The sequence below is a fragment of the Anopheles coustani genome, chromosome 3 (assembly GCF_943734705.1).
Source record: "Anopheles coustani chromosome 3, idAnoCousDA_361_x.2, whole genome shotgun sequence".
NCBI classification, from domain to species: domain Eukaryota; kingdom Metazoa; phylum Arthropoda; class Insecta; order Diptera; family Culicidae; genus Anopheles; species Anopheles coustani.
In genome coordinates this window covers 21,487,573-21,514,163 of record NC_071288.1, presented here as the reverse complement: position 1 = coordinate 21,514,163, position 26,591 = coordinate 21,487,573, and the positions used below count along the sequence as shown (strand labels likewise).

General features: G+C 50.6%; 3 protein-coding genes across 3 annotated transcripts in view; 1 reads left to right on the top strand and 2 right to left on the bottom strand.

Annotated features, from left to right (window-relative positions):
- The first annotated feature begins 2,919 nt into the window (after positions 1-2,919).
- LOC131259504 (papilin) lies at positions 2,920-18,164 on the top strand. Its single transcript, XM_058261009.1, has 19 exons — positions 2,920-2,976; positions 4,059-4,237; positions 4,336-4,396; positions 6,170-7,140; positions 7,207-7,327; positions 7,419-7,598; positions 7,873-8,776; positions 8,825-9,136; positions 9,245-11,176; positions 11,243-11,422; positions 11,801-11,971; positions 12,621-13,286; positions 14,078-14,254; positions 14,396-14,596; positions 15,450-15,994; positions 16,069-16,219; positions 17,018-17,452; positions 17,651-17,923; positions 18,007-18,164. Exons 4-19 carry the CDS (start codon positions 6,299-6,301, stop codon positions 18,162-18,164), a joined length of 7,248 nt encoding a protein of 2,415 aa, XP_058116992.1. The 5' UTR covers positions 2,920-2,976; positions 4,059-4,237; positions 4,336-4,396; positions 6,170-6,298.
- A 1,103-nt stretch (positions 18,165-19,267) lies between these two features.
- LOC131259505 (uncharacterized) lies at positions 19,268-20,725 on the bottom strand. The gene is made up of 3 exons (XM_058261010.1): positions 20,520-20,725; positions 20,018-20,442; positions 19,268-19,940 (listed from the first exon to the last, which is right to left on the bottom strand). Exons 1-3 carry the CDS (start codon positions 20,629-20,631, stop codon positions 19,464-19,466), a joined length of 1,014 nt encoding a protein of 337 aa, XP_058116993.1. The 5' UTR covers positions 20,632-20,725; the 3' UTR covers positions 19,268-19,463.
- A 583-nt stretch (positions 20,726-21,308) lies between these two features.
- The window catches only part of LOC131259503 (dynein axonemal heavy chain 10), a 38,073-nt gene continuing 32,790 nt past the window's right edge, over positions 21,309-26,591 (bottom strand). Inside the window, exons 61-68 of the mRNA XM_058261008.1 lie at positions 26,252-26,413; positions 25,992-26,163; positions 25,748-25,879; positions 24,335-24,687; positions 24,000-24,104; positions 23,059-23,160; positions 21,756-21,902; positions 21,309-21,455 (exon numbers count right to left, since the gene is read on the bottom strand). Of these exons, the coding sequence (XP_058116991.1) occupies positions 21,309-21,455; positions 21,756-21,902; positions 23,059-23,160; positions 24,000-24,104; positions 24,335-24,687; positions 25,748-25,879; positions 25,992-26,163; positions 26,252-26,413 (1,320 nt within the window). The remainder of the gene's footprint in view (positions 21,456-21,755; positions 21,903-23,058; positions 23,161-23,999; positions 24,105-24,334; positions 24,688-25,747; positions 25,880-25,991; positions 26,164-26,251; positions 26,414-26,591) is intronic.

Below are 26,591 nucleotides of genomic sequence, written 5' to 3'. Positions count from 1 at the left end.
TTGTCCGAGCCTATTAAACTAAATTTTACTGCTCACGGCTCCATTTCACGTGTGTGAGTGTGTTTTGATGTCGTAACCACGTGCGAATACGTTGCGGTGTGCGGTGTACAATAAATGTTCGCGAAGATATTGCCGCTCGCGGACTGGGCGAACGTTTTGGCTGTTCGGCAAACACGTTCTAGCTTTGCTCAAACATCGTGCTCCTCTGATTAAATGATCTCCGTGCGCGCCCTGGGACACCGACCGGAAGCAAGTCCCGGAAGTCCAACGTCCATGTCCATGTCAAAGGTCAGCGGTTGTGGTTCGTTTGTTTGTGCCCGACTCGATATAGCCGTTGCGAGAGCAGCCAGCCGTTCGCTATGGCTGTAAACAAAATTCATTTTCCCGGCAGGCGCGTCCAACATTAGATTATGCTGTTCCGAGTGGCGCGCGCTCTGTTCGTCGACGAATCGATGACGAGCGCTCGATAACGAAGCAATCGGGGTTTGTTTGTCGAACAGATTGGTCTTTTGGTGGGGAATTTCCACATTTTGTGAAAACCACACGCCGTGGCACTCGGTGGTGTCCGTTCACCGGGAAGGATTTAGGACACGAGCAGCCAGTGTTGATGTGAAATTATGCGATGTATCCGAAACCTTTTCGAAGGTTTCGTTCAACATACCCAAGCACGACCAAAGTGTCGATGAAAACATCTCCTTCCAAAGGGGGAGGGTTATGAGAGGTCAATAAAAATACGCTACACCTGGCATCTGGGAGTGGTCGGATTGCAATCGTTGCTGCCTTGAATGGAGAGAATAAATTTCCCATCCACTTCCACCACCGTGCCTACATCACGGAACAGGGATATCACATAACCGACATGCGCTCCGGCACGCACTTCTTCCATAATCAAAACATCTCGAATGACTCCGTTGCTTCCTAAACAACATTCTTAACTGTTTATTGTTTTCCGCGAAAAAACCTTCAGTTAATTCAAGGGAAAACCGGTGTGGAAACTCGACCGATTCGACAACGTCCAACTGTTACTTGGCCTGAGGAAGGCCAAGGGTTGATACGGGATTCGTGCGCGGTGGAATACCGACGCCCCAGACTAAATATCGCAAATCGTTCGACGATCTCATGGATTCTGGTTTTTGCCTGTTGAAATGCATCGTGCCCACACATCGCGTGCCCTGGGGTTTTCCAAGAAAAATTTGCGCTGGCCCGTGGGCGGAAGTTTTGAAATTTTCCGAACACAAACACCAGTTGCCTAATGCATCGTTCCTGTTTGTGTAACTCGAGTAAGATACCGTGGCCCACCAAGGTTAAGCCGTTCGGCAACATTGCTTGTTTATAGACTTCTACACATTCAGTCGAGTTTACTTTGTTGCATGGGAAAGTTTCGAGAATGGTTGTTTTAAAGCCAGTACGAACATCAGATAAAGGTAGCAAATAGCGTTTATAAAAGAATTAAAAATTAAAACAGGCTACTAAATTTTATTTCTCCACGATTAATTATACGCACTTGCGCTCGGTAAACAGGGGTTCTGCAGCAAGGCGTTAAGGCGTGTGCCATAAAGTTGGAAAGGGAGGGTGGAGGTTAAAAAGCCAACAACACTTGGCACCACGCACCATCGCATCCTAGCGAGCGTTTGTTTGCGGCGCTGCTTTATGGTGGATACATTTATGAATTTATGTATTTGCCAATACCTTCCCAGGGGGGGAAGGCCCACTCTTCTGTCTGTCGGTGTGAGATTATATTTGCACACATTAGCAAACCCAAACCCAGACGCCCATTATCTCGGTTGGGTGTGTGTATATAATGAATATATTCCGGGCCGGTCTTCGGTTGGCGCTTGGCCAGCAGCCAACCCCTTTCCAACGCTTTCTCCCAAGGACGAGGACCACGACGGTGTCCTGGAACCCGAGCGCACGTTACGAAACTTTGAGCAAGCCGGCGAAACGAAATCCAAAGCAATGGTGGAGAGGCGCGCGGGAAGGAATGGTGGATCGCACATGAACGATAACACAAACGTAGTGCGAATGTCGCCAAAAGGATAATTAAAATTGAAATTAATATTCATAATTTTCACTGACAAATTGAAACGATGTGAAACTCTTCGCGCCCCAGAAAGAGGGAGGAAAAAAGTGCCGTCGCCAGCCAGCCAGCTTCTGCCAGGATCCCGCTAATGACAGTCGGTGTAATGGCTCAAACACACATACAGAAGTTGCCAAATATGCGATACGCGTCTAAATTCACCGCACTGTCGGTACACTATCGTAGCGCACGGGCGCAGACTTGTTGGCTTCTCATTATTTAAATCATGTTCATTAAACGTGGCGCACGGCCTCCTTTCGAGCCCCGGCTCCACAAGGCGTCCCGCGGAGGGTGAGCGTCAGGTCCCCAACTACAAACCGGTTGCGTGCGGTTTGGCCAATATGATCTTGACGGCACGAATAATGATGCATCATCTTCGGATCCATTGTTATGGATGACGGGACGGAAAACGGTAAGGACGCATAAGACTTTTGGTGAGCCTTCATCCTGTGCAAAGAGAACGTGGGAGGGGGTGGTTGTGGGTTTACGGGAGGCAGCATTATGTTAAGTGCATTAAACGAGTTTTAAAGACAACCGATTTAGGTACGCATCGCATTACGCGGGAGATGATAATTTACAGTTAACGAAGGGACCCGCCACTTGGGGCACATTACGAGTTCCATATTACTTCTGAAGTCGTTACATGTTAACGAATATTAGTGGCACCGCAACAGGTCTTTCTTTGTGCGTCGATACAACACTCGAAGCAACAACAAAAAAAGGACACGGCGTTTATTCCAATTATGAATTTCTGTTTCGTTGTTGTTTTAAAGATTATGTTTTGCGTGTAAAATTATTAATCCATTGACTCTGTTTCTCTGTTGGATTCTCCTTCCAGATACACGAAGCTGTTAGTGCTACTAGTGACCTTACAACTTAGCTTTACCGAATCCAGACGGGTAAGTGCCAAACCAGCGTGTGCCACACAGGACTACGCGAGCAGAATAGGAAATAGCTGAAAACCAACTAGAAATTCCCACCGGAAAGCACACCACCGCACACACCGGAGCGGGAAACTTCTCAGGAGGGGGGCGGGGATGGTTTTTCCGACCCGTAACCGGTGTAACCGCTGGAGTAAAAATTCAATTTCCGCAAACACTTGCCGTCCGAGTGTCGTTAGGCGCGGGTCGGTCGCTGGTTCTAATTGAAACTCTTAAGTGGAAAACTCATCGCCGGATGGCAAGTGTTCGACGGTGTGTTCCGCTCTACGCCCTGGGCCGGAGACATCTTGCGGCGGACACAGCTGACTGGACTGGATAGCTGGAAATGTTAATGAAACACACACACACACCGTGTGTTTCGTACGATCTGGCAACTTTCTTCAGTGCCAGGTGGGGGGAGAGAGGGGATTTTACATTCCAACCGACGATTATGCTCGCAGACAGGCGGTCGGAATTAGTTTTACTCGCTCCTTTGGCCCGGCTTGAAGGGCGGTCTGCCAACTTCGGGTGGCCCACTTGACCTTATGACCTCAGGGGGCGCGAACGTCGTGGCCCCCGGTGGGTAAGACGGTTCATTGAACATGAAAGAGCGTACAGAAAGCTGACAGTTGACAAAACGCTAGAACAGACGTTAAGGTAACGATGGTAGCATCTCGTGTTCTACAAGTTAACAGCAGCTCGCGAGGACTGGCTTTCTTGGTGTTAGCGGGAGGGACCATTAGACATTACGCATTACTCGCATTCAAACTCCCGCGAAGAAGAAATTAATCGAACCTTCTGGCACGGCCCTGCAGGGTGGTGGCCGGGGGGACGGGGATCTAATTTTAAAATTAAATTCACAACTTGTTTACACCGGGATACAATGGCAGTCGCATTCCCATGGGTGCTTTGCACAAGGCCATTCGCATCCAGCCAGCGCTCGCCTCTAATCGCTTGCCTCCGGATGGGAGGTGGGGGTTGACGGACCCCTCGTGGGGAAGGGACTCATTTGGGAGGATCGGACCCGCGAGTTAATGGGGTTTCCATTTCTTTTCCCACAGTTTGGCGCTCGACATAAACGACAGCATAGCGGTAGCCTGTACCAGCCGGAAAGTTTCATCATCCCCGGAGGCGAAGGCCGGCCGGGCGAACGGTGGGGCGCCTGGGGGGCACCGTCGGAGTGCTCGCGGACGTGCGGCGGAGGTGTTGCCTACCAGGAGCGTGAATGTCTCGAGCAGAGGTGAGCATTAATCGGTCCGCCGCGAATTGCACTTCGATTGTTGTGCTGTGCGTTTTCTTCTACTGTAAACTGTGTGTGTGTGTTCTTCTCTTTCGCAGCTCCAACGGAACGCAGGCGTGTACGGGCGGCCGAAGGAAGTACTTCTCTTGCAACACGCAGGTAATGGTCAATGGTTTCATTTTCCTTTTCCCCGACCTCATTTTTGTGTGATGAAAGTGTGTCCATTATCAAGAAAAGATTTTCCCGTTTTCATTCGGCAAGCATTTCCGTCGCTTCGCGCAAAGGACGCGGCAACGGTTTCATGTTTATTTAATGCGCGCACACGCCCAACCTTCAATCAATGTTTATTTTGCCCGAGGGCCATCGAGATGAGGAAATTTCTCATCGCCCATTTTCCGTGACGCGATGGAAATCGTACCTCGTCTTCAGCTGTTTGCATTAATGGTCGAAGGATGAAAGTTAATTTCTTCTTGATGTGTTTGGTGAAGCGGAAATAACTCCGGCAATAATAACAACACACTAAACTATTCATGTAATTTGATTGTGCGTCAAGAGTAAACACAAATTAAATTCGTAATGGAGGCGCATGGTAGTTTTGTTTCCCCCTGTCCAGTGTTTTGTGAAAAACGGCTGTCGAAGAAATGGTGTCGAATGAAGGAACATTTGGAATGCTCTCAATTGGTTTTCCACCATACATATTTGATTCAATTAAATTTTCGGCTTTTAAGATCCATTTAAACTATATGTGTGAAAATGTCGATGGAGGCGAATGGTGGTTTGTACCGTGATGTTTCAATATGTTTCTCCTTTCGAGAAACGGATACGATTTTCTATTTTCCTATAAAATGCATACAAACTCATTATCTTTCTATTTCATTTGTGACGTTCCCAGCATGAAATGAAGGTATTAAAAACAATAGGTGAAGCACAATTCTGTATTACCATCTTTCTCCTTTTCCTTGTCGATTTTTGGCAAAGAAACATATCTTTTTTTCGCGTTCAATCGTGACTAAATTGACAAACAATTGATCATGGCATGGGAAGCAGAAACACAACGCCGATCCTATCATCGTATTAAAACGTTTTTTTTGGTTTCCTCTCATTGTATATTTCCGTCTTCCGTCCCCACCATTGGTATTGCAGTGATGCACATGCAATAATTGTGTCGATAAATTCTATTATGTCAGCAACACATATTCAATTGCAGCCCGGGACACCGTGCGTTTTATGTTTTTATTCGTCCCATCTGTGTGAGAGCGAGAGTTCTTCGTCCAAATGGGACCGTTGCCAATAAAGCACAAGACACTGGCACAACGAAGAACGTGACAGTAACTAGGGGCCCGTCGGACGATTGTGTGCTTGTGGTGAATTAAACTACTGATGCTTTTCGCCGAACGAAGAAAACATTCGCCAAACCAAAGAAAGGAAGGGAGAAAAATAGCACAGTCCTGATCCTAACAAATCGATTACATTATGGCTTCCGTTTCCGGTGGCCCTTGCGTTTTCCTTCCGAGCCAGACAAGTTATTTGTTTCATTTCAAGAGGATTGTGTACCGGGGCCGGTTGTGCTCTAAAGATAATAAAAAAGCATTTGTTTGAATAATTTGTTATAGCATCAATAAAGCAAGAGTAAAACTACGGCCTGCAACATTCTCGCAATTAAAATTACAACCTGCAATATCTGAAGAAGCCCATGGTGCGGCAAACGAACGATTTCACACAGAAAAATGATCACAAAATGGCCTAACTGAAAATGACAGCACAAAGGCAAAATAAAATCATGCAAAGTTAACTTGTTTAAAAATTCAAAATTATACTACTAAAGTATTACTTAGTATTTAAAATCCTTAAACTCTTTTATGACGTTCACTATGAATCCCGATTGTCATGAGGTGTTAGTTTTGACTCGAAAATCTCCCATTCCCATCGCAGGACTGCCAGGAGCGCGAGAAGGACTTCCGCAAGCAGCAATGCTCGGAATTCAATGACGTGCCGTTCGAGGGCCACCGATACCAGTGGGTCCCGTACACGCGTGCCCCGAACCCGTGCGAGCTGAACTGCATGCCGGTGGGCGAGCGGTTCTACTACCGCCACCGGGCGAAGGTCACCGACGGTACCCGCTGCAACGAGGAATCGTTCGACGTGTGCGTCGACGGCTCCTGCCAGCCGGTCGGCTGCGACATGATGCTCGGCTCGCAGGCCAAGGAGGACAAGTGCCGCATCTGCCGGGGCGATGGTTCCACCTGTCGGACGGCCAACGGAACGCTGAACGCGACCAACCTGCTGGTCGGCTACAACGACCTGCTGCTCATCCCGTCCGGCGCGACGAACGTGATCGTCAGCGAGCGTGCCCCGTCAAACAACTACCTGGCCATCCGTAACCTGACTGGCTTCTACCACCTGAACGGCAACTATCGTATCGATTTCCCGCGCACGCTTCACTTCGCCGGGTGTGACTGGCACTACGAGCGGCGTCCGCAAGGATTCGCGGCCCCGGATCGGCTAACGTGCCTCGGGCCGACGACCGAGTCGGTCTACCTGGTGCTACTGTCGCAGGATAAGAACGTGGGCGTCGACTACGAGTACAGCGTGTCGTCGAAGTCGGCCCCGGTGGATGAGCCGGACAGCTACTCCTGGATGTACAACGCGTTCGAACCGTGTCCGGTTACGTGCGGCGGTGGTGTGCAGACGCGCAACGTCACCTGCAACAGCAAGAACTCGCTGAACGTGGTGGACGAGGGTCTGTGCAATCTGGCCGAGAAGCCGGAGACGACGCAAAAGTGTGGCCAGCAGGCGTGCCCACCGCGCTGGCTCGAGGGTCCGTGGTCGAACTGCTCGAAACCTTGCGGAACGGAGGGTAAACAGACGCGAGAAGTCTACTGCGAGCGTGTGTCCGCTGATGGGTAAGTACCGTAGTCGATTTCACACGTCACTTTACCAGTTCTCTGACCAACACTCGTGCATTCTAGTGCGACGAAAAAAATCGAAGATGATGTCTGCCTCGAGCAGGTCGGCAACAAACCAGCTACGGAACGGGCTTGCAACGAGGGCATCATCTGTCCGGAATGGTATACTGGCAAGTGGTCACCGGTGAGTAATTAGTGATCTGTCTCAACAAGTTCAAATGTAACTTGCGTCACCAATCCTTGACCCTTTTTTTCTCTTCCCCATCATCGAACAGTGCAACAAGCTGTGCGGCGAAGGAGAGCGGACACGAAAGGTCACCTGCTTCCGGAAGGAAGGTGGCCGTATAACGGTACTAGAGGACGACCAGTGCATCACGGAAAAGCCGGTGGCCAGCGAGAAGTGTATGCTGCGGCCCTGTGAGGGTGTCGACTACGTCACGTCGTCCTGGACAGGGGTGAGCAAGGATTACCAATATTTCAAATCGAATCGTTTATTTTCTCAAACGGTTTTTCAATATCGAAATCGAACCGGTTCGTGGTGTTGTACCGATTGCCTACTTTCAGGCAAAAGGGTTTTAAATTCGAACTGCTTTTCGACAATCGTTTTGATTAATAAGTAGAGATCTGCTGATTTAAAGATAAAATAACTATCTAATGCAGTAAATCACGGAATTCACTATATTTAATTGTATTTTATGATGCTGTTTTTTTTGTTTTCTGCTGCAACAGTGCGATGAGTGCGGAGCGACGGTAGAAACCCGAACGGTACACTGTGCCTCGAAGTCCGGCACGATCTATGACATGAAGTTCTGCTCGAGCCGCGATCTGCCGGAGCTGCGCCGCGAATGCAAGCTGACCCCGTGCGAGTTCCAGTGGTACACATCCCAGTGGAGCAAGTGTTCGGCCGTGTGTGGCAAGGGCGTCCAGACACGCACCGTCGTCTGCGGGGTGTTCGATGGGCAGTCGCTGAAGCGCGCGGATGACGACTACAAGTGCGTTGCCGATCAGAAACCCCCGCGGGAGCGTGAGTGCGACGGTCCCTCGGACTGCCCCGGACAGTGGTTCGCCGGACCGTGGACAGATTGCGACAAGAGCTGCGGCGGTGGCGCGATGTCACGCAAGGTGCTCTGCCTGAGCAACGGTACCGTCGTTCCGGAGTCGAAGTGCGACGTGGACAAGATTCAGCTGGCGACGGAGGGTTGCAACAAGCACGCTTGCACCGGCGATGAGGTCATCCCGGTGAATGCGACGAGCAAGCAGCCTGCTGAAGATGACTACGACGAGGGCGAGGAGTGCGAAGAAGAGAGCGATGCGGTGGAGACCACCACCGAAGGACAGGCGGGTGTGCGGATGGTCACGGACGACACGAGCCTGGCGGAGGGAGTGGAGCTAGGAAGCAGCGGTGCCACGACGGAGACTTCGTTCGAAACGGACCAGGTTATGATGAGCGATACGACGGGCTTCGACTCTGGTGCCACAAGCCCTGAAGATGCGACGACGGACAAGGTGACGGTGGAGGGATCAGGAGACGCGAGCAGCACCTTCGATGTGTCCGAGGGTTCGGGAGATGGTGCGGGACCATCGACGATGTTCAGTGCTTCGAAGGCGAGCGATTCCGATGCGTCCGTCACGGGTGCGTCTGTAACGGATCCGTCTGTGTCGGGAGCGCCTTCAGCTTCAGCTGGACTGGTGGCTACCACCGAGAGTGCGTTGTCCTTGGGCTCAACGGAGCTCGGAGCTAGATCCTCGGTGGCGGGCAGTGCGGAGAGCTCCACCGAATCGAACGCGGCCTCCCTGTCGACGTCGCCATCTTCGGAGAGTGTCTCACTGGCAAAGGAATCGGTTGCAACCACCATGGAGAGCATTGTCGCAACGACGGACTCTTCGGCCACGACGGGTGCAATGTCGGAATCTTCCACAGACCAAACGACTAATCAACCGGACACCACAACCGATGCCAGTGTCCCGTCGACTACGGTGAACGCGGAATCGAGTACAGTCGACGCTGCTTCAACGACGAACGTTCCCTCGTCAGACGTGGTTACAACGGTCGTGGCCTCAACTGATGTGGCTTCAACGGATGTGGCTTCAACGGGTGCAGCATCAACGGTCGCAGCTTCAACGGACGTACCAGCGACTACCGATAGCGTACAGCTGAGCACCACGGTCGCTTCCGACGTGGCCAGCACCACCAGCAAGGATGATTCGGCAAGTACCACCAACAAGGTTGAGAGTTCCACCGATACCAGCAAGAAGGTGGATGGTTCCGAGCCAACTGAAGCGTCCGCTACCGAGCTCCCTGGAGCCACCACGTCCGTCCCGGCGGCATCCGGCGCATCTAGTGCCACCGAGGAATCGGCAACCGGTGCATCCACCGACGCCAGTGCGACATCTGCCACGGAGATGCCCTCGGCGGCGGGCTCGACGGAAGACTTCACCGGTTCGACAGTCACGCAGGCGTCCCCAGAGGAGACCACATTCGATATCTGGGCTTCCACGACAGGTGCAACCGACATGGGCACGGAGGACGGTTACAGCAGCACCCCGTACACGCTCACCTCGGTCATCGCCAAGGAGCAGAAGGCACGCAAGTGCAAGCCCCGCCCGAAGGTACCTCTGTGCGCGAAGTCGACACACGGATGTTGTCCCGACGGCAAGACCAAGGCGAGCGGTCCGTTCCTGGAGGGTTGCGCGCTTCCAACAACCTGCAAGGAGACCAAGCACGGCTGCTGTCCGGACGGGCTGTCCCCGGCGACGGGTCCCAAGAACAAGGGCTGCCCGAAGGCGGAGTGTGCCGAGACGCTGTTCGGATGCTGCCCGGATAAGACGACACCGGCCGAGGGTAACGACTTCGAGGGATGCCCGGTGGAGACGACGACCGTGGCCGGCTGTGTGCTCAGCAAGCATGGCTGCTGCGCGGATGGCGTCGCCGAGGCGAAGGGTCCGAACTTCAAGGGCTGCCCGGGAGTCAAGGAGGAGGACGAGGCAACGTCGACCGTGGAACCCGCCAGCACGGACAAGACCACCGATGGGTCGGAACCGGCTAAGGTGGAAGGCTGCGCTGGGTCGGCGCACGGTTGCTGTCCCGATAATGTTACGGCCGCCACCGGTCCGGCCGGTGAGGGTTGTGCAGCGTGCAGCAAGGAACCGTTCGGATGCTGTTCGGATGGCAAAACACCCGCCCACGGACACAATCAGGAGGGCTGCTGTCTCGGTTCACCGTACGGCTGCTGTCCGGATAATTTCGTGCCGGCTCGCGGACCCAACCACGAGGGTTGCGACTGTAAGTACTCGCCGTACGGATGCTGCCCGGATAATAAGACGTCCGCCAGCGGACCGGACAACCAGGGTTGCGGATGTCGGTACGCGAAGCACGGCTGCTGTCCGGATATGCAAACGGACGCGTCCGGACCGGGCTACGAAGGATGCCCGTGCCATGCGCACCAGTTCGGCTGCTGCCCCGATGGCGTTACGGCGGCCAAGGGCCCGCACAACCAGGGTTGCCACTGCTCGCACAGCGAGTTCCAGTGCTGCTCGGATGGCAAAACGGCGGCCCAGGGTCCGAACGGAACTGGCTGCACGTGCGCGGACAGCAAGTACGGCTGCTGCCCGGATGGTGTCAGCGAGGCGCAGGGCAGCCGGTTCGAGGGTTGCGCCGTGGTGCCCGTCTCACCGCAGAAGGCTTGCGCACTGCCGAAGGACAAGGGTCCGTGCCACAACTACACCGTCAAGCACTTCTTCGACATGGAGTACGGCGGTTGCGGACGGTTCTGGTACGGCGGGTGCGACGGTAACAACAACCGGTTCGATTCGCCCGAGGAGTGCAAGAACGTGTGCGAGACGCCGACCGGGAAGGACGTGTGTCAGCTGCCAAAGATTACCGGACCCTGCACCGGCCACTACAACATGTGGTACTACGACGAGGAGCGCAACCAGTGCGCCCAGTTCACGTACGGCGGTTGTCTGGGCAATGCGAACCGGTTCGAGAAGCTCGAGGACTGCAAGGCCACGTGCGCCGTCGACGACTCGAAGCGTGAGTATCTACGAGCGGTGAGAAACTCTTCAGGACTAACTAAGAACTCGCCCTGTTTCTTCACAGCACCCTGCGAACAGCCGATGGAATCGGGACCGTGCAATGGAACGTTCGAGCGATGGTACTACGACAAGGACTCCGACGCGTGCCGACCGTTCCACTATGGCGGCTGCCGAGGCAACAAGAACAACTACCGATCGGAGGCATCCTGTGGCTACCACTGCAAGACACCCGGCGTCCATAAGCGTAAGTATCCGCCCGGTTGAGCCTTGCTGTTCAAATGTGATGGTGGTGGTTCTACTCCGTACTACTCGCTCCGAGTGAGGTCTCTAGCCGCATGCAGATCGCTGCCCTTCGACGCTAACCATGGATGCCTTGAAGCCGTGTTCTACCCCGCCTGGTGCTGGTGTTCTGTTTCTAGCTCTGAATGGTGTTTGTTCTTCTTCCTAACATTTCTATTATATTCTCTTTCCGAACTGCGCACATTCTAACAACCGATTCCTGTGGGAACTGCAATCCAACCAAAATACTCCTCAATCCCTGTCACTGTCCGTGCCTTAACACGCATCCCTTGTCTCACCACTCCACCTCCGAAACCGCACTACTCCACCACCCCGTGTGCAGCAAGCTGTAGCCAGCCGCTGGACGCCGGCAACTGCGAGGCCCAGCAGGCCCGCTGGTACTTTGCTAGCGCCAGTAACAAATGCATGCCCTTCTACTTTACCGGTTGCGGTGGCAACGAGAACCACTTTGTTTCGCGCGACCAGTGCGAATCGCGGTGCCCACCGAAGGTTGGTAAGTAAGCGCGTCCTGGGGGGGTGTGGCCAGAGCCAGCAATCCTCCCACTGTCGCCCCATTTCTGGCCCCCTCCCGGGATCAGTGTCCTGGTCCACCCCGGGTTCCGATGTAAAGAGGATCCTCTTTCCTGCCTTAACGTTGCGTTCCCTCGGCTGGCCCCACCGGAAGGGGGGAGTAATCCCCTTGTCCGGGCGAACGAAAGTGTGTGCGAATGCGAATTGGAAAATTTGGAATAGCGCAAAATTTGTGTCCTCAAACGTAAAACAAAAAACCCCCCACTCACCCAACCAACCGTTTTGGCACTCAGCGAGGCGTTTTGGCACTGCAAATAACCGTTTCGGACCGCGACCATTTGGAGCACTGGAAATGAAACGAAATTGAACGAAAACAAGCGACAAAATTTAAAACACAAGCATTCCCGCTTTACAAGGGGTGGGCTTGAGAGGGATTGGTAAAACATAACCTCTCACTAACCCAACTCTGTTGCGATGGAAACTAAACCTACCGTAACGACCGTAACAACCGTAACGCTTGCTCCAACCGGACCGCCGTTGTGCCGTTGGATACTGATCGTATTTTGGCTTTTCTTTTTCTTCCCCCTTGCCCCCGCCCCCTCCCGGATGATTCCGGTTTACGGAATTTTCAGAAAAAGACACCTGCCACCTGCCGGCGGAGATTGGCGAATGCCAGAACTACACCGCCCACTGGTACTTTGACACCAAGGAGCAACGGTGCCGCCAGTTCTACTACGGTGGCTGCGGTGGCAACGGGAACAACTTCGCCGACGAGCAGTCCTGCGTCAGTCGATGCGCGGGCGATGGTGCCAAGGGCCGGGAGGAACCACCGGTGGCAGCACCGGTCCAGACGGAAGCACCAGCGAAGCAGCCTCCGACCCAGTTCGAGCGTAGCCACTGCCAGCTGCCGATGGACAATGGCGACCGTAACTGTACCAGCTACGTGGCCCGGTTCTTCTATAACGCCTCGGCAGGTAGCTGCGAGGCCTTTACGTACACCAGCTGCGGGGGCAATCAGAACAACTTCGAAACGCAAGAGGGCTGCGAGCAGGCTTGCGGTGGTAAGCCGATCGATGTGGACCTCCGTGGACCGACGGAGGAGCGTCCGAGCAATGGTAGCCGATGCGAGGAAAGTCCTGACTATGGTACGGGTCGCGGCGAGCCGGCCGTTCTGTTTTACTATAACTCCCAGCAACGCTCGTGCGAACAGTTCTGGTACAGTGGAGAGGGCGGTAACGCGAACCGGTACGGAACTGAGGAGGAGTGTCAGCGGGTATGCGGTGTTTATCGTGGCGTGGGTAAGTTGACAAGATGGTTAGTTAGAACGACTTTACAGAACCCATTCAATGTAGGTTGTCTACTCGGTACAATTATATCCCTTGGTCTCCTTTATTTTCAACTCTTTACCAATGAGTTTAGTTCAAAATTAATATCTCTAGTTTTAAATTTAAATAACAATGGTCTATTTCAGCAGATGTCAGTACACAGCTGGCCAAAACAGAAACAAATGCCATCTACTATCTCTTACTCTTCTTCATAATCTTCTTCTTTGTTCAGGAAGGGCTTACTAGTATTTTCCCCTTTACGCAGGTGTATTCAGTCCTCTCAACATGCGAAATAGTCCTTTGCACTGTTCTTTAAATATTGATTCAAATTTTACTACATTTCGGTTTGCATACTTTGGGGGCTAGAGAAATAGAATCAGAATTCTCGCCAGAATTGGAGCACTTATTTTAGGCTCAGCATCCAAATCCTCTTAACGAATCACTATGACGGTACAACTACCGGTTCATCATACATTTTCAACACGCGCTCCGGTATTTCATCACTAAATTACCTCACAAGAAAAGTAGCATTTGCTTCTGTTGTCTCGCCTACTGTGTACCAACTATTCCGCTGCAGTAAATCCATTTGTCCAACAATCAATTTCTTGAAATCCTGTTCCTTGATGGTTTCACAATTCTCCTTCTGAATTCATTGAATTTTGAGTCATTACAAAACAAAAACAGATTTTAATATTTAACATTCAATAGCTTACCTTAAGAGTCCAAGATTCCGATTACAAACTCACTGGTTCACCTTCCCGCAGATGTTTGTCAAGACGAAAAGGCGGAAGGTCGGTGTAGCGAGAGCGTTCCCCGGTTCTACTACGACGCCCGCGTTCGCGCTTGTTATGCCTTCAACTATTCCGGCTGCGAAGGCAACGGCAATCGGTTCGCCAGCACTGAGGAGTGCGAGCAGACCTGCGTACGTCGCCAGCCGGAGTCACGCGTGGATCCATCGGGTGAGTGAAGCTAAGGGCCAACTGCCCGCCAACCTCGGTACGAATTTTCCAGCAACAGGTTATGTCCTTCGGGTGACCCATCACTTAATGTACATTTCTTCCCCCCCTCACCCGGTGCATTTGATCCGGACGTGATGGCAGTCTGTAGTCTCAAGATAGCGGCAGGTAATCGATGCCCAGGGCGCAGGTACGGTAAAGGTCCCATGCGCTGGTACTACGATGTGGAGCGGGAAACGTGTTTTGCATTCCGCTATACCGGCTGCGGTGGAAATCGGAACAATTTCCATTCGTACGACGAATGTCGGACGCGCTGTAATACAGAGTGTAAGTGTTTACAGCTCCCGCTTTGCCGACGCAGGAGGTGGCCAATGTGCGCCTAGAGTTAAATGTGCTACGAGCTGCTAAACAAACCGTGGGGCTTCCTGCAACGTATCTCGCATCTTTGGTCGGTTTGACGGGTGTTTTTTACTCGGTGTCTGGTCGGGTTCGGCGGTAAATGTCCAGTGTGCGTTCATCCAAATCTGTAGATCACAAGGATTAGCAATAATCTGTATGTTGGACGTTTGGTGCTGTTGGTTATGGTTCATCTATCCCATCACATAGGATCGTCGAGTTATGCTAATCAAACAAGCAACTCCAAAATAAAACTGGGATGTTTGATATAAGCATATCGAAAGGAAGGGTCTAGGCTGAACCGACGACGATATCCTTGCGGGCGAGGATTAGTTTGTCGTAGCTGTATTCGCAGCAATGCTTTTCATCGTTGCGCATAGTTTCTTATATGTATGCTGTGTCTCTCATGGTTCATCTTCTTTTACCATCAAATCATCTGTCCTCTCATCATCTTTTCAAGGGCGATGTTTGCGTTTTTGTTTTACCATCTGGTTCGCAATGCATTTCACATGTCAGTATGATTTCCTCGAAATACCAAAGTTGCCTCAAAGAAGAACTAGCTTATAAATAAGTCGGTCTATAACAAATATCCTGGCTGATCATCCAGTTTATCAAAGGAATTTATCATTGTCGCTTTTAAACTTCTCATCTCTCTCCAAATTCATTCATCATATCAAGGTGTCGCAACTGTGACTAACCAAGTTAATTAAATACCTATAGCCGGAAAGTAGACTGTCCTAGACGATCCTCTAACACATCCTGTTCCGATTTGATTTCCGTGCAGCGAATGAGGTGAACCCTTGCGAGCAGTACGAGAACGAGTGCCGTCAGCTGCAGTGCCAGTACGGCATCGCCAAATCCTACGAGCCCAGCAACGGATGCGAACGGTGCCAGTGCAATGACCCCTGCGCCACTCAGTACTGCCCGCCGGGATCGCAGTGCGTGGTGGACGTTCAGGGCAGCGGAACGGTGGACGGAAGAGGGTCCGAGTTCGTGGGCGTCTGCCGTTCCGCGAACAAACCGGGCGAGTGTCCGCCGCTCGCCAACGCCACCCAGTGCAGCACCGATTGCTACTCGGACGCGGACTGCCGGGGTAACAACAAGTGTTGCCGGGCCGGTTGCGCCCAGATCTGCATCAGCCCCGTCGAGCGGCCGAGACCGGACGAGGGTAGACCGGTGGTGCCGGGCGTGCCGGGTCCGGTGGTGCTGGAGCCGGTCCCGCGCGAGGAGCTAGACATCAAGTCGGAGGAGGGTGGAGTGGCGACGCTGCGCTGCTTCGCCACCGGATTCCCGCCGCCCTCGATCCGCTGGCGTAAGGGTGAAATTATGGTGAGTCCCGCAAAAGATGCGCTGTTGCGTCGGAGGACAAAGGTTTACACGCGATGGTTCTCTTCATTCTGCAGCTAAATACCAACCAAGGCCGGTACGTACTGACCTCGACGGGCGATCTGCAGATCGTACAACTGCATCGCACCGACAGTGGCACGTACGTGTGCATCGCGGACAACGGCATCGGCGAACCTGTTATGCGAGAGGTGGACCTCACGGTCAGAGGTAAGTGTTCTGGGTCGACTGGGCCCTTTCCTCACAAAACTTGGTGTTGGTGATTTCGTTCTGATAGCGATCTGGCAGGGGTGTCAAACAAATCTGACTTTCTCCAATTCCAATAGTGCCAACGCAAAAATATATTTTTCAGGGCAATTTCAGACAAATAAAGTGGTCGATAAAGATATAAAACAAGATAAATACTAAAAAACTTCAAAGTACCCCCGTTTTAAAGCGAGTCAGCTAAAGATAGTCCAAAAATAGTATAATTTTGACGATCTTTTCGGGTTTTTAAAGCAATTTAAAACTAACAACTAAAGCGGGATTGAATAAGAAACGTCTCAGTTATTCTCCAAAGAGGAGATTTCTACTTAACATTTAAAGACTAATGAACTCATACTTTGTGCTTGGAAAGAAGCGATAGTTTTCTATACACTTATCCAAAAAATTACGTACAAAAACTTAATATATGCACAATGTTTGACACCGCTGTCTATTTCGCTACAATTAATAATTATCACCTGTGGCATGTCGTCATTTAACCTAACCGAAACGCTTTGTTCTCTTTCTGACTGGTTTTTCTGTCCTTTTACGGACAACCCTTTTCTTTCTACCTTTCTTGCTCTTTCTGGTGATTGTGACTACTTCCTGTGACTAACTCTAACGCACGCTCTCTCGTACCTCGAATGTGTGGCGGGAAAATAAAACAAAATGGCTTCCTGCGTACTTCGTGGTGTGCAAAACTAACAACGCACGCTGCTTCCTTCGTGGTGATGGGTTCGCGCCCGCTCCTGGCACCGAACACAGATCCGATCCCGCGAGACGCGTATATCATTGGCAACCTGAACGAATCGCAGACGGTGGACCTGGACGGTTCGGCAACACTGCGTTGCCCGGCCGGTGGCCACCCGAAGCCGGTCGTCAGCTGGTGGCGCGAAACGTTCATGATGCCTCTGTCGATGGTGAACCGCGACTACTCGCTGCATTTCACGCGCGTACGGCTGCAGGATCTGGGTCCGTACGTGTGTCAGGCGTACTCCGGGGCCGGTAAGGGCATCTCGCGCACGGTCACACTCCAGGCGTACGGTCCGGCTACCGCGGCCAGTCCGGTGGACGAGAAGTACCTGAAGTACATCGTCGATGGACGCCCACCGGTGCGACCGTCGCCGGGAGTGGTCCGCCCGCCGGTCCGACCGCGGCCACCCGCCACCCAACGACCCCCATCGGTAGTCCGTCCTCCGGGTAAGTAGTCTTTTATGTGGTCATCTCATATAACCTCATCTTTGTGGGCTCATTAATACACAATATATAAACCCTGGTGTGGTGTTGTTCTGGGAGCACGTAAGTTTATACTACTCACTTCTTCTGGGTGGATTGTGGATACTCCGCATCGATGGGAACCGGCGACTGACTTCCTTCCAAATTCTTTCCTACCCTCAGTTGCGGTTACGGTGGCACTACAATTCCCCCAGGGACAGAACCCGATGCCGAACAGCAACTTCTCGATCAACTGCACCGTGGACGGATATCCGCGGCCGACGGTGAACTGGTTCAAGGATGACCAGATACTGGTGCCGACCGATCGCATCCACATCAGCGATACGAACGTGCTCACCGTTGCCGGGGCCATCCCGTCCGACAGTGGCCGCTACAAGTGTCTGGCCAGGAACGATCAATCGGAAGCATTCCAGGAGAAGAGCCTACGCGTGGAAGGTAAATTCGACGCAACCCAACCACCGGTGGGCACTGCAGTACTGATTGGCCGGTCAACATCTTTTCCCCATCTTTCTCCGCAGGTGTCTATGTACCGCCGGAGTGTACCGACAACCAGTTGTTTGCCAAGTGTGATCTGATCGTCGCGGGACAGTTCTGCAACCACAAATACTACGCCAAGTTCTGCTGCCGGTCGTGCACGCTAGCGGGCCAGATCAACGTTAGCCCCCGTTATCGTTAGTGCCATATAAAGCGGAACGTCCCTTGCACCCTTCACTCATCCCATTCGGAGCATGCGTAGAGAGCACCTCAAGCGACGCAACAGCGGAGCGTTTTCTAAAGTTTAAACCCTTAAGCCAATAGTAACGAATCCAATGACATTCGGGATCACATTTTCCGAAAGGAATAACATTTATAAATCGTAGGCCACGTAACCTCAGTCCGCTAAGAATCGCGTCATCGATCCGTAGAGCTATTTATTTCTTGTAGAAGAATATTAGCACCCCCAAACTTTCTTAAACTGCCTTTTTCCGGTCTTGAACATCGAATTGTTCTACCTCCAGGACGAATGTGCATGGAAGGATCCAATTTTAAGTGACAGTTTTCGCTGAACCAACATAAAGGGAAAGAAGAAGTAGGATATAAATCAATCGTTGTGTAGCATGTGGATTAGGATGATTAATTACGTTACGTTAGCCATCTGTGTAGATCTGTTTGGAGTTTGAGGTGTGGTATGGAAGTGTAAGAAATCTTTCAGCATCCCCTTCAATGTTCAGGTAAATGAAAGAAATAAAACAGATCAAAGGATCAAATACACACACACACACACACACACACATACACACACACACACACACACACACACACACACACACACACACACACACACACACACACACGTATCTGTCGATTGATGGTAACACATAATACGCCCACTTCCTGATCGCTAAAAGATCGGGATTGTATAAGAGCACACTTCCCTGCGCCAAATAGCCAAACAGAAGCACTAGAAACGTGCCTTTACGGTAGAATTTCCTGTAGCATTCTCTTTGCCGTCTTTTGCTTACTGTAAATAATTTATTTTCAAGCATCAACCTACAAAAAGTGCTAAACCGTAGAGCTAAAGTTGTAACGAGGAACAGCCTTGCCATCTAAATGGATAGAAAATAATAAACGAAATAAAATGTGAATGTATAAAATGAGTTCTTATTTCCGTTGCATGCTGATAAATGGGTAGGAATGTTTTAGCGGAACGACAAAAACGGACAAAAATCTTTCAAACATAACACAAACATTGAACAACACGCGGAGGTGGCCATTTGTGTTTAAACTTTTGCCTCTATGCAGCGATTAGTTTGTCTTCGTTATGTATATTTTCAGCAGATTGATAATATTTGTATTAAGCTTCCGCCTCGTCCTGGAACGCGTGGACGCTAGCACCTCGGAAGCCCGCATTTTGCACTAGAAAAAATACTAAAATAAAAGAAACTCAACAGCAGCGAAGCCATCTTGCAACGGCCCCTCGCGTGCCCTTCCGCTATCACAGGAAGTCGTCCTTCCTGCAGCAACAAAACAGTCGTCGCAATCGCTCCTTCAGTGCGTATCCACCCTTCGGTGGTAGTAGCTCCAAGTTCTGCGAGTCGTCGTCTTCGTCCAGCGTGTCATTGTCCAGATAGTCATCCGGTCCACCCCCTGCGCTCCCTCCACTGCCGCTTCGATTGAGGATCTTCCGGTAGCCCTTGCTATCCGACAGCTTGCGACATTGCTCAAAGTCCAGATCGTCGTTGTCTGACTCGATCGTCATCTCCTGGATGCTGAAGGTGTCCGACAGTTCCTGCCGGGCCTGCGTTCCGCTCGTCTTTCGTGCCCGTGGAAAGAAGGATACGTTCTCAAGGTCGTCGTCGCTGTTGAAACCCGTGTTCACATCGACGAGCTGATGACTGTCCCGGCAGGCAGGAATCGGGAGCCGGGAGATTGGTATCAGACTGCTTATCTTCGGTTCCCGTTCGACCGATTCCTAGCAAAATTGTTCATAAGTAAAATGGAGACATAATGTTAATAAAAACCCTTCGGCCAGTTTGTCAAATGCCTCACCTGGTTATCATGATACATCTGTTTGTAGTTACGTTTGGCCCGTTCCACCTTCAACTCCAGCTTGCGCTGCAAAATCTTACAGGTGCTCAGCTGGGCGGTGCCATTGTGATCACGCACCAGTGACCCATCATCCACACTGCCCGTCCCGGGTGCTGCCATCGGAGTACCACCACCATTGGAAGTCGCCGAAGAGGATGTAAACGAGTCGGTACTGTTGTCGCTCACGAGAACCTTCCGCCCCGCGGGATGCTCGCGTCGTCCGGCGGGGAAGTACGCACCATCTGGAACCGGAGCAGCCGCAACGGCAGCTGCAGCCCGGGCCGGATCCTGCAACTTTTCGTGCGGATCCTCAAACACCACATCGAAGTCGTGCAGCTTCGAGAAGATGTCACTTTCCGCATCGGAATCGACGCTAGCCTTGCCAGCTGCTGGTGGCTACAAGCGTAAATGCATCGAACAACGTCACGCACTTATACACAACTCCACTTCTCACGCATTCGACCACTTACCGTCGTGTCCTTCACGTGATGGCCTTCTGTGAAGGTGCCGAGCTCGTCAATCAGCAGCGACTCCAGCCTGTCTCCGCTGTCGATGCCACTGTCGTCCATAAACATTCTGCTTCGGGATTAGGTTACTGTCCAAAATAGCACAGCAAAACGGGCATTTTAGAGAGAGTTTTCCCTGAAATATGTTATGTTTACGCTATCCTCACTGTCACTGTCACCGTAGCCACCAGGCAATGGTGTTATCGATTTTCCAGACTGTTTTCATAAACACAGATGATTTCTGTGGCACAGTGTGCTGCAACAAAGTGCGCAGGCGCTTCGCACAACCGCGGTTTCATTGTAACGGAAGCAGAAGTTGGTCAAAATTCAAAAGATAAGGAAAGCGTGTGTTGAGCAGTGTGATTTTGACTCGCTTTTTGGAAGATTTCCAACGAGAAGAAAAATTGATAAAAACTACATTGTTTAAACAAAATGAAAATAAATGAACATAATATAATTTAATTCATTAGAATAAAACTGGTTGCTGCTTCCTAAATCAAAAGCATTGAACGCGTTCACTTGTTCGACTCCCATTAATTCCCTCTTTACAAATTACTGTTTGCATACGTTACACCTTTCAGTTCCGTTACACCGAAAAGATTAAAGGGAACAGAATATACGTTTACAATGTTGTTCATATTATTCATCAATGTAGCTAGTTATTATTTATTCTGACAAGTTGTGCTATGACCCTAGAAAGGACTTGAAATTTTCACAAGTATTGTTAAAAGCAAAAACCTAAAATACTAATCCAAATTCATTGTCAGACAAACGCCTTGCAAAACCCACAAACTTTCGTGTTCTTCCGTTCGCAGATCAGCCTCAAACACCAAACCGACGCCCATAGCATTTCGACGCTCCGAGGTAGTGTACACCGGCGTCCGGAATGTGTTCTGTGGGGAAAGGCAAAACGTGAACAAAACAAAAAAAAAAGTATAATGTAACAACGGTGACCGTTTACTCAATTAACACCTTAACCACAGAAAACAAATCTGTGGTAAATCGAACAAGATTCGACCGGGCACAATCCACAACAAAATGATAGGGGAAATGAAAGTACGCAATACGATTGAGAAAAGCTGCACGAAGCACGAAATAAATCGAGATGTTTATCAAACGCCGGCGTGTGACAGCAGCAAAACATAATCAAATAATATATAAAAAGGAAGGAGGCAAGGAGCCGCTTCACTTACTTGTAACTTCAGCCGGTGGGTTTCTATCGGGACAATCGAGAGGACGGGCAACGGTTCGACCAGCACTTTCGGTATCGAACGTGTCAGACATCGGTTTTCCGGATCCCAGCGTGCCCCCTGGAGGTACAAACCGGTCACGTAGCAGCCCTGCATTTATCAGCATCATCCAAGCGCCCGACCCGGCCAGCGCAGCATCCGTTCCGGTACCAAGCCAGCGGCAAACGGAAAAGAAAACACCGAGGAGAGAACGATGGACGTACAAATAAGACAAATTGCATACGACTGGGAATACGACGAATGTTGGTATCCGGCGCACGCTGTAGCGAAAGCTGGTAAGCACCGAGCACCAACTTCCACCGGTCGGTTGGAGTTTTTCCTTTAGAGTCGGTCAAGTCGGTCTCGGTGCGTTGGTAGAGAACTATCTTCCCAACCAACCACCAATCTCTTGTCTAGTGCCAGTTCACGGCGAGAAAATAGCAATTTGGTGTGGCTTGCTTTCTTTTACTTCGACGAACCAACAAACGACTTCTGACACACAGCATCAGCTGTTGTGCTGGCACCATCGTACACCACTGTCTTTGGGGTCAACAATATTTACTGAAATAATGGGACCAGTCGGAATATCGGAGAACGTTCATTGTCGGCGATTCAGCAGTACAGGAGATTCGTTCGAAGGATATTACACATCGTTCAATCAGTCAGAATTGATCCCCACCGCGCACCGTCAATCTGGCCACCAGGCTCGCAAACTGCAAATCCGAAACCGTCATCCCTTCCCGAGGCACCTCCGTCTTATTGGATTTTGCTTCCATTGCCGCCTTGGCCAGGAAAGATAAGCGAATCAGGTCCGGTATTGAACCGACGATACTCATCAGGAATCGAACCGATGATACGCGAGGACGAGCGGGGCCACGCAGGGTGTCAAGTGGCACTGGCAATCACCATCACGGGATAAGAAAAATGTCTTCAGCACCACAGGCGGCTACGGGGAAGTGATTTGATTCAATTGAACTGACACCAACGCCTGCGTGGTGTTCTCGTGCATGTATTCCGGACTCATCGGCAAGGAGGGAGCGTGTGTGCGATGGCGCTAGGAACGAATCTACGGATCTACGGCCCGGTTGCCAATCGAATTGCACTTTCGCTGTGGACTCGAACTGTCGGCTTTGGCCGAAGGCGAAACGTTGCAGTCGAGATTTATGTATCTCCCCCGCTCGCTTGCTAATGCGGACAAGAGTGGGTACTAATCTCGCCCCGGATCTAATGAAATCGTCGAGAAAGAGATTAATCTAAATTGATTTACCGCCTCGGGCCGCTCTTCGATTTCGTCCTCGCGCAGGAACCTCGTGACGGTGGTGAACAGCGTCGAACGGTCCAGGGGCCAGTTGTTCTTTCGGCAAGCGATCTGAAAAGGGGAAATGAGTGATAAAAAAACAACTCTGACAACTGCAGCAATCGGTAGCCGTATGCTAATCGTACGGGGGAGAGTATAAATTAAATTGGGAAGATTAAATGCTCTACCAGAGCTATGTTGATGGGGCGTAGAAGATTGAATGTTACACCCGCAGGACAAAGAAAAACAAGCAGTTTAAAATCCATCGAAATGGATCGAAATTGATCAAATCAATGAAAATGTATACATTCAAGCACAGGCTTCAAAACACAAATGCCAACACAGTGGATCTAAAGCCACCATCTTATCTGCATTCGAGAGAAGTGCTGCACTTGTTAAGGATAAAGATAAACACTACCCATAGGCCAATTGTCTAAACAAATCAAGTGTTTACTTCAAACATATTATGCTGGGCAGAAAGGGCACAAGTCCACCTTTTAACGCCTTCGAGAATGGGCTTGCAAAATAGAGTGGACTAGCCAGGGAGCGGATTGAGGGTGAGCTTGGTTAGTGTAGGTAAAGCTAGTACGGACGGCACCGAAACCGATAAGCTCCGGTTTTCAACAAAACTGCTTGAACAGTAGTGTGTAACGGAACACCTTGAGCTTATGGACGACGCGCGGGAGGATTGGATTATCCGGGAAAGTGGAAACCGGGTGGACGCGTTTGCTCCACATAATCATCCTCCAGATCAAATCCACTCACCGCACGTTCCGTCCGCCCTTCCTGCTGCTGCTCAGTTAATTACTGCAGCTCGTGGTCAAATTCAAACACGATACGTTGTAGCGGGCCGCATCCGCCACGGCCACGGTGTGCCGGTGTGTAATTTATATGCTGTTTGTTTAATTTACCTGAACTAACGCGGTTAAATAACTTTCCGGTATGTGCAGCCCGGACAGCCACATCACCAGCGGTTCGCCCGACACCGACCAATATTTATACTGCTGTGATCTTCGCTGCTCGCCGCCATGGATGAGATGGAGGTGTTCGGTTTAGGCGTTGGTGGTTGCCATTTTTCGCGCGGTACAAACGCACGGGCACATCATTAGCGCATCCGGGAAAGAAAACGGAACGGAAACGCGTTTCGATTACCACTGGCGGGCTGGCTCCCCGTCATCACCGGCACCGGTTGCGTCGTGGATGTGTTGACGCATGGCGACACGGGACTGGGGGGGGCGCTACTTACCAGCAAATGTTCGATCCAATCGCCGAGCTGCTTGCAGGTGGCCGGGGCCAGCTTGCGCCAGTCGTCCGGCAGCTGGCCGTTGAATAATGCATGAGCGACGTTGTCGAGTACCGCGTCCATGCCGATCTCGCCGGCCAGCGCCTTCCGCAGCTGGTGGAGTGTATGCTCCATGCGCTGCACCAACCGGTTGAAGCGCTCCAGCTCCTGCAGCAGCACCACGCAGATGGGCGTTATGTTGACCTGGTACGCCTTCTTCACCCGCCAGATATCGAACGGCTTCGGCAGCTTTTTCAGGATGTCCACGGCCGCCCTGTCGATGAACTCGTCCCGCCCGATGCCGCCCGTGTCCGATCCTGCAAAGTGGGGAGCGAAGCAAATGCAGTCACGGGTGAGAGTGAACGGTAGGAGCAAATGGCAGGGGAAGTGCAGTTTCGGTGCCAATATTGTCATTGGTGAGGCGTAAAATTGCAAACATGTGCCAAAGCCGTGACTCAGCGTAAACCGCGTGCTCTCGACGTCGTCGACAAGTGTGATTGATGGTCAAAAAGTTACGTGATAGCACCTACTGCTCGTGGGCAGGGAACGTAACGTGATCCTCGCTAGCATGAGCGCGGCGTGTTCATCAATCAACAAAACATGCTCATTTCCTTAGAACGCGATTCTGGAACGTGGAGAGCTACGGCTGTTTCATATTAAAATAACTAATGCGTGCGTGGGCATATTTAGATTTTTTGTGCTTTTGTTCAAAATTGTGTGCTACAGTTCTACTATATAAAAGTGTGACTTTATGAAAACATTAAAGTGAACACTAAAAGTAGATAATTGGAAAAAAAAATTAACCGAAACGAATTACATGATAAAAAGAATACTATTACATTTGCAAATTTTCGCACATACCATTGTTTACCGGTACAGAGTGTACACATTGATTTCCCATGCAAACTATTCCAAAGGATCGTTGTAATAAAATGACTTTAATAGGAAGAACTGACCATGATATAGAAAAATGTAACAAATTGAATTTGCTATTAAACTGATTTTGTAGCTCTTAGTTGTAGAAACTTCCTTAAAATTAAATTCAATTAGTTTTAACGCGTATTTGGGTGTCTTGAACAACAGATTATTGTATCCTAGTTAATAATTTTAAAACGATCTAAATAAAATTATAAATTGTGTTGTAGAGTTTTTCAAGCAATTAGATATAGTAAATTTAATAAAAAAAAACACTTTAACTATTATGAAAACTTTTAGTGGACAGGGAGATATTGTCGCCATTGATTCAATTGTCGTATTACATGAACAATAAATGAGAGTAGACTCAAGTTTCACAAATGGAAACCACTCATCCTGCATACCGCTGAAATGGTATCGTTAATCGCTGCTGCATAAGCATCCATTTCCTGCCCCACTTACCGGTCTGCGGTTGTAAATCAATCAGGTGGGTCCAAGTTTCGCGCACCGCCGTCGTATAGTAACCGATTTCTGCATTTGCATGCAAACCAAACACTTCCGGAGTATTGTTGAGGGGCAGTTTATCGATAGCGACTGAAATTGAGCACCAGACGGGGGAGGATAAGAAAAACAAAAAAACGCAATGGCCAGTGAGTACGCAGCACGTAAATAAACAACAGGTTTTCAGGGCAAGGTTACCACGCACCAATAAACTCGTCCCGGTTAGATACCGCAACCGGGGCGTACGAGACGGTCTCGTCGGCGTAAAAGTGGAACGGTTGGAATGCATCGAACAGGAAGTCGCCCATATACTCGTCCATGTACGTTTTCACCACGCGCCTGTCGAAGTCATCTATTACTCGCCCGCCATACATGACCTGTAATACATACCAAGCACATCATCAAAATGGCAGCATTACTATTTCATCAACTAGCTTGGGGGAAAACGCCTCGAGCGACACTCACCTCGCCAATCAAGTACTTTAGACTGTTCCACGGTAGGCGACCGTCGCGTGAGTCGACCGCCTTTGTCAGGTACGTATCAAGGATCTGCAGGCACACGTTGAAATCGGACTCGTTAAAGTCGTAGCAAATATTCCATCCCAGTTTTCCGTATTTCCTCCGTTCCTGTTTTAAAAGACAGTTGAAACAGTGAATGGGATGCCAAAGAAACTGGGGACGATCACTGTCCGCTACTTCTATTACTGTGGTAAAACGGTAACGTCTAGCAACATATTTACGAAAGATAATATCCACCAATGGGACAAAATTTGCCTCCGGCACCCGCCAGGACGTGGAAACGCAT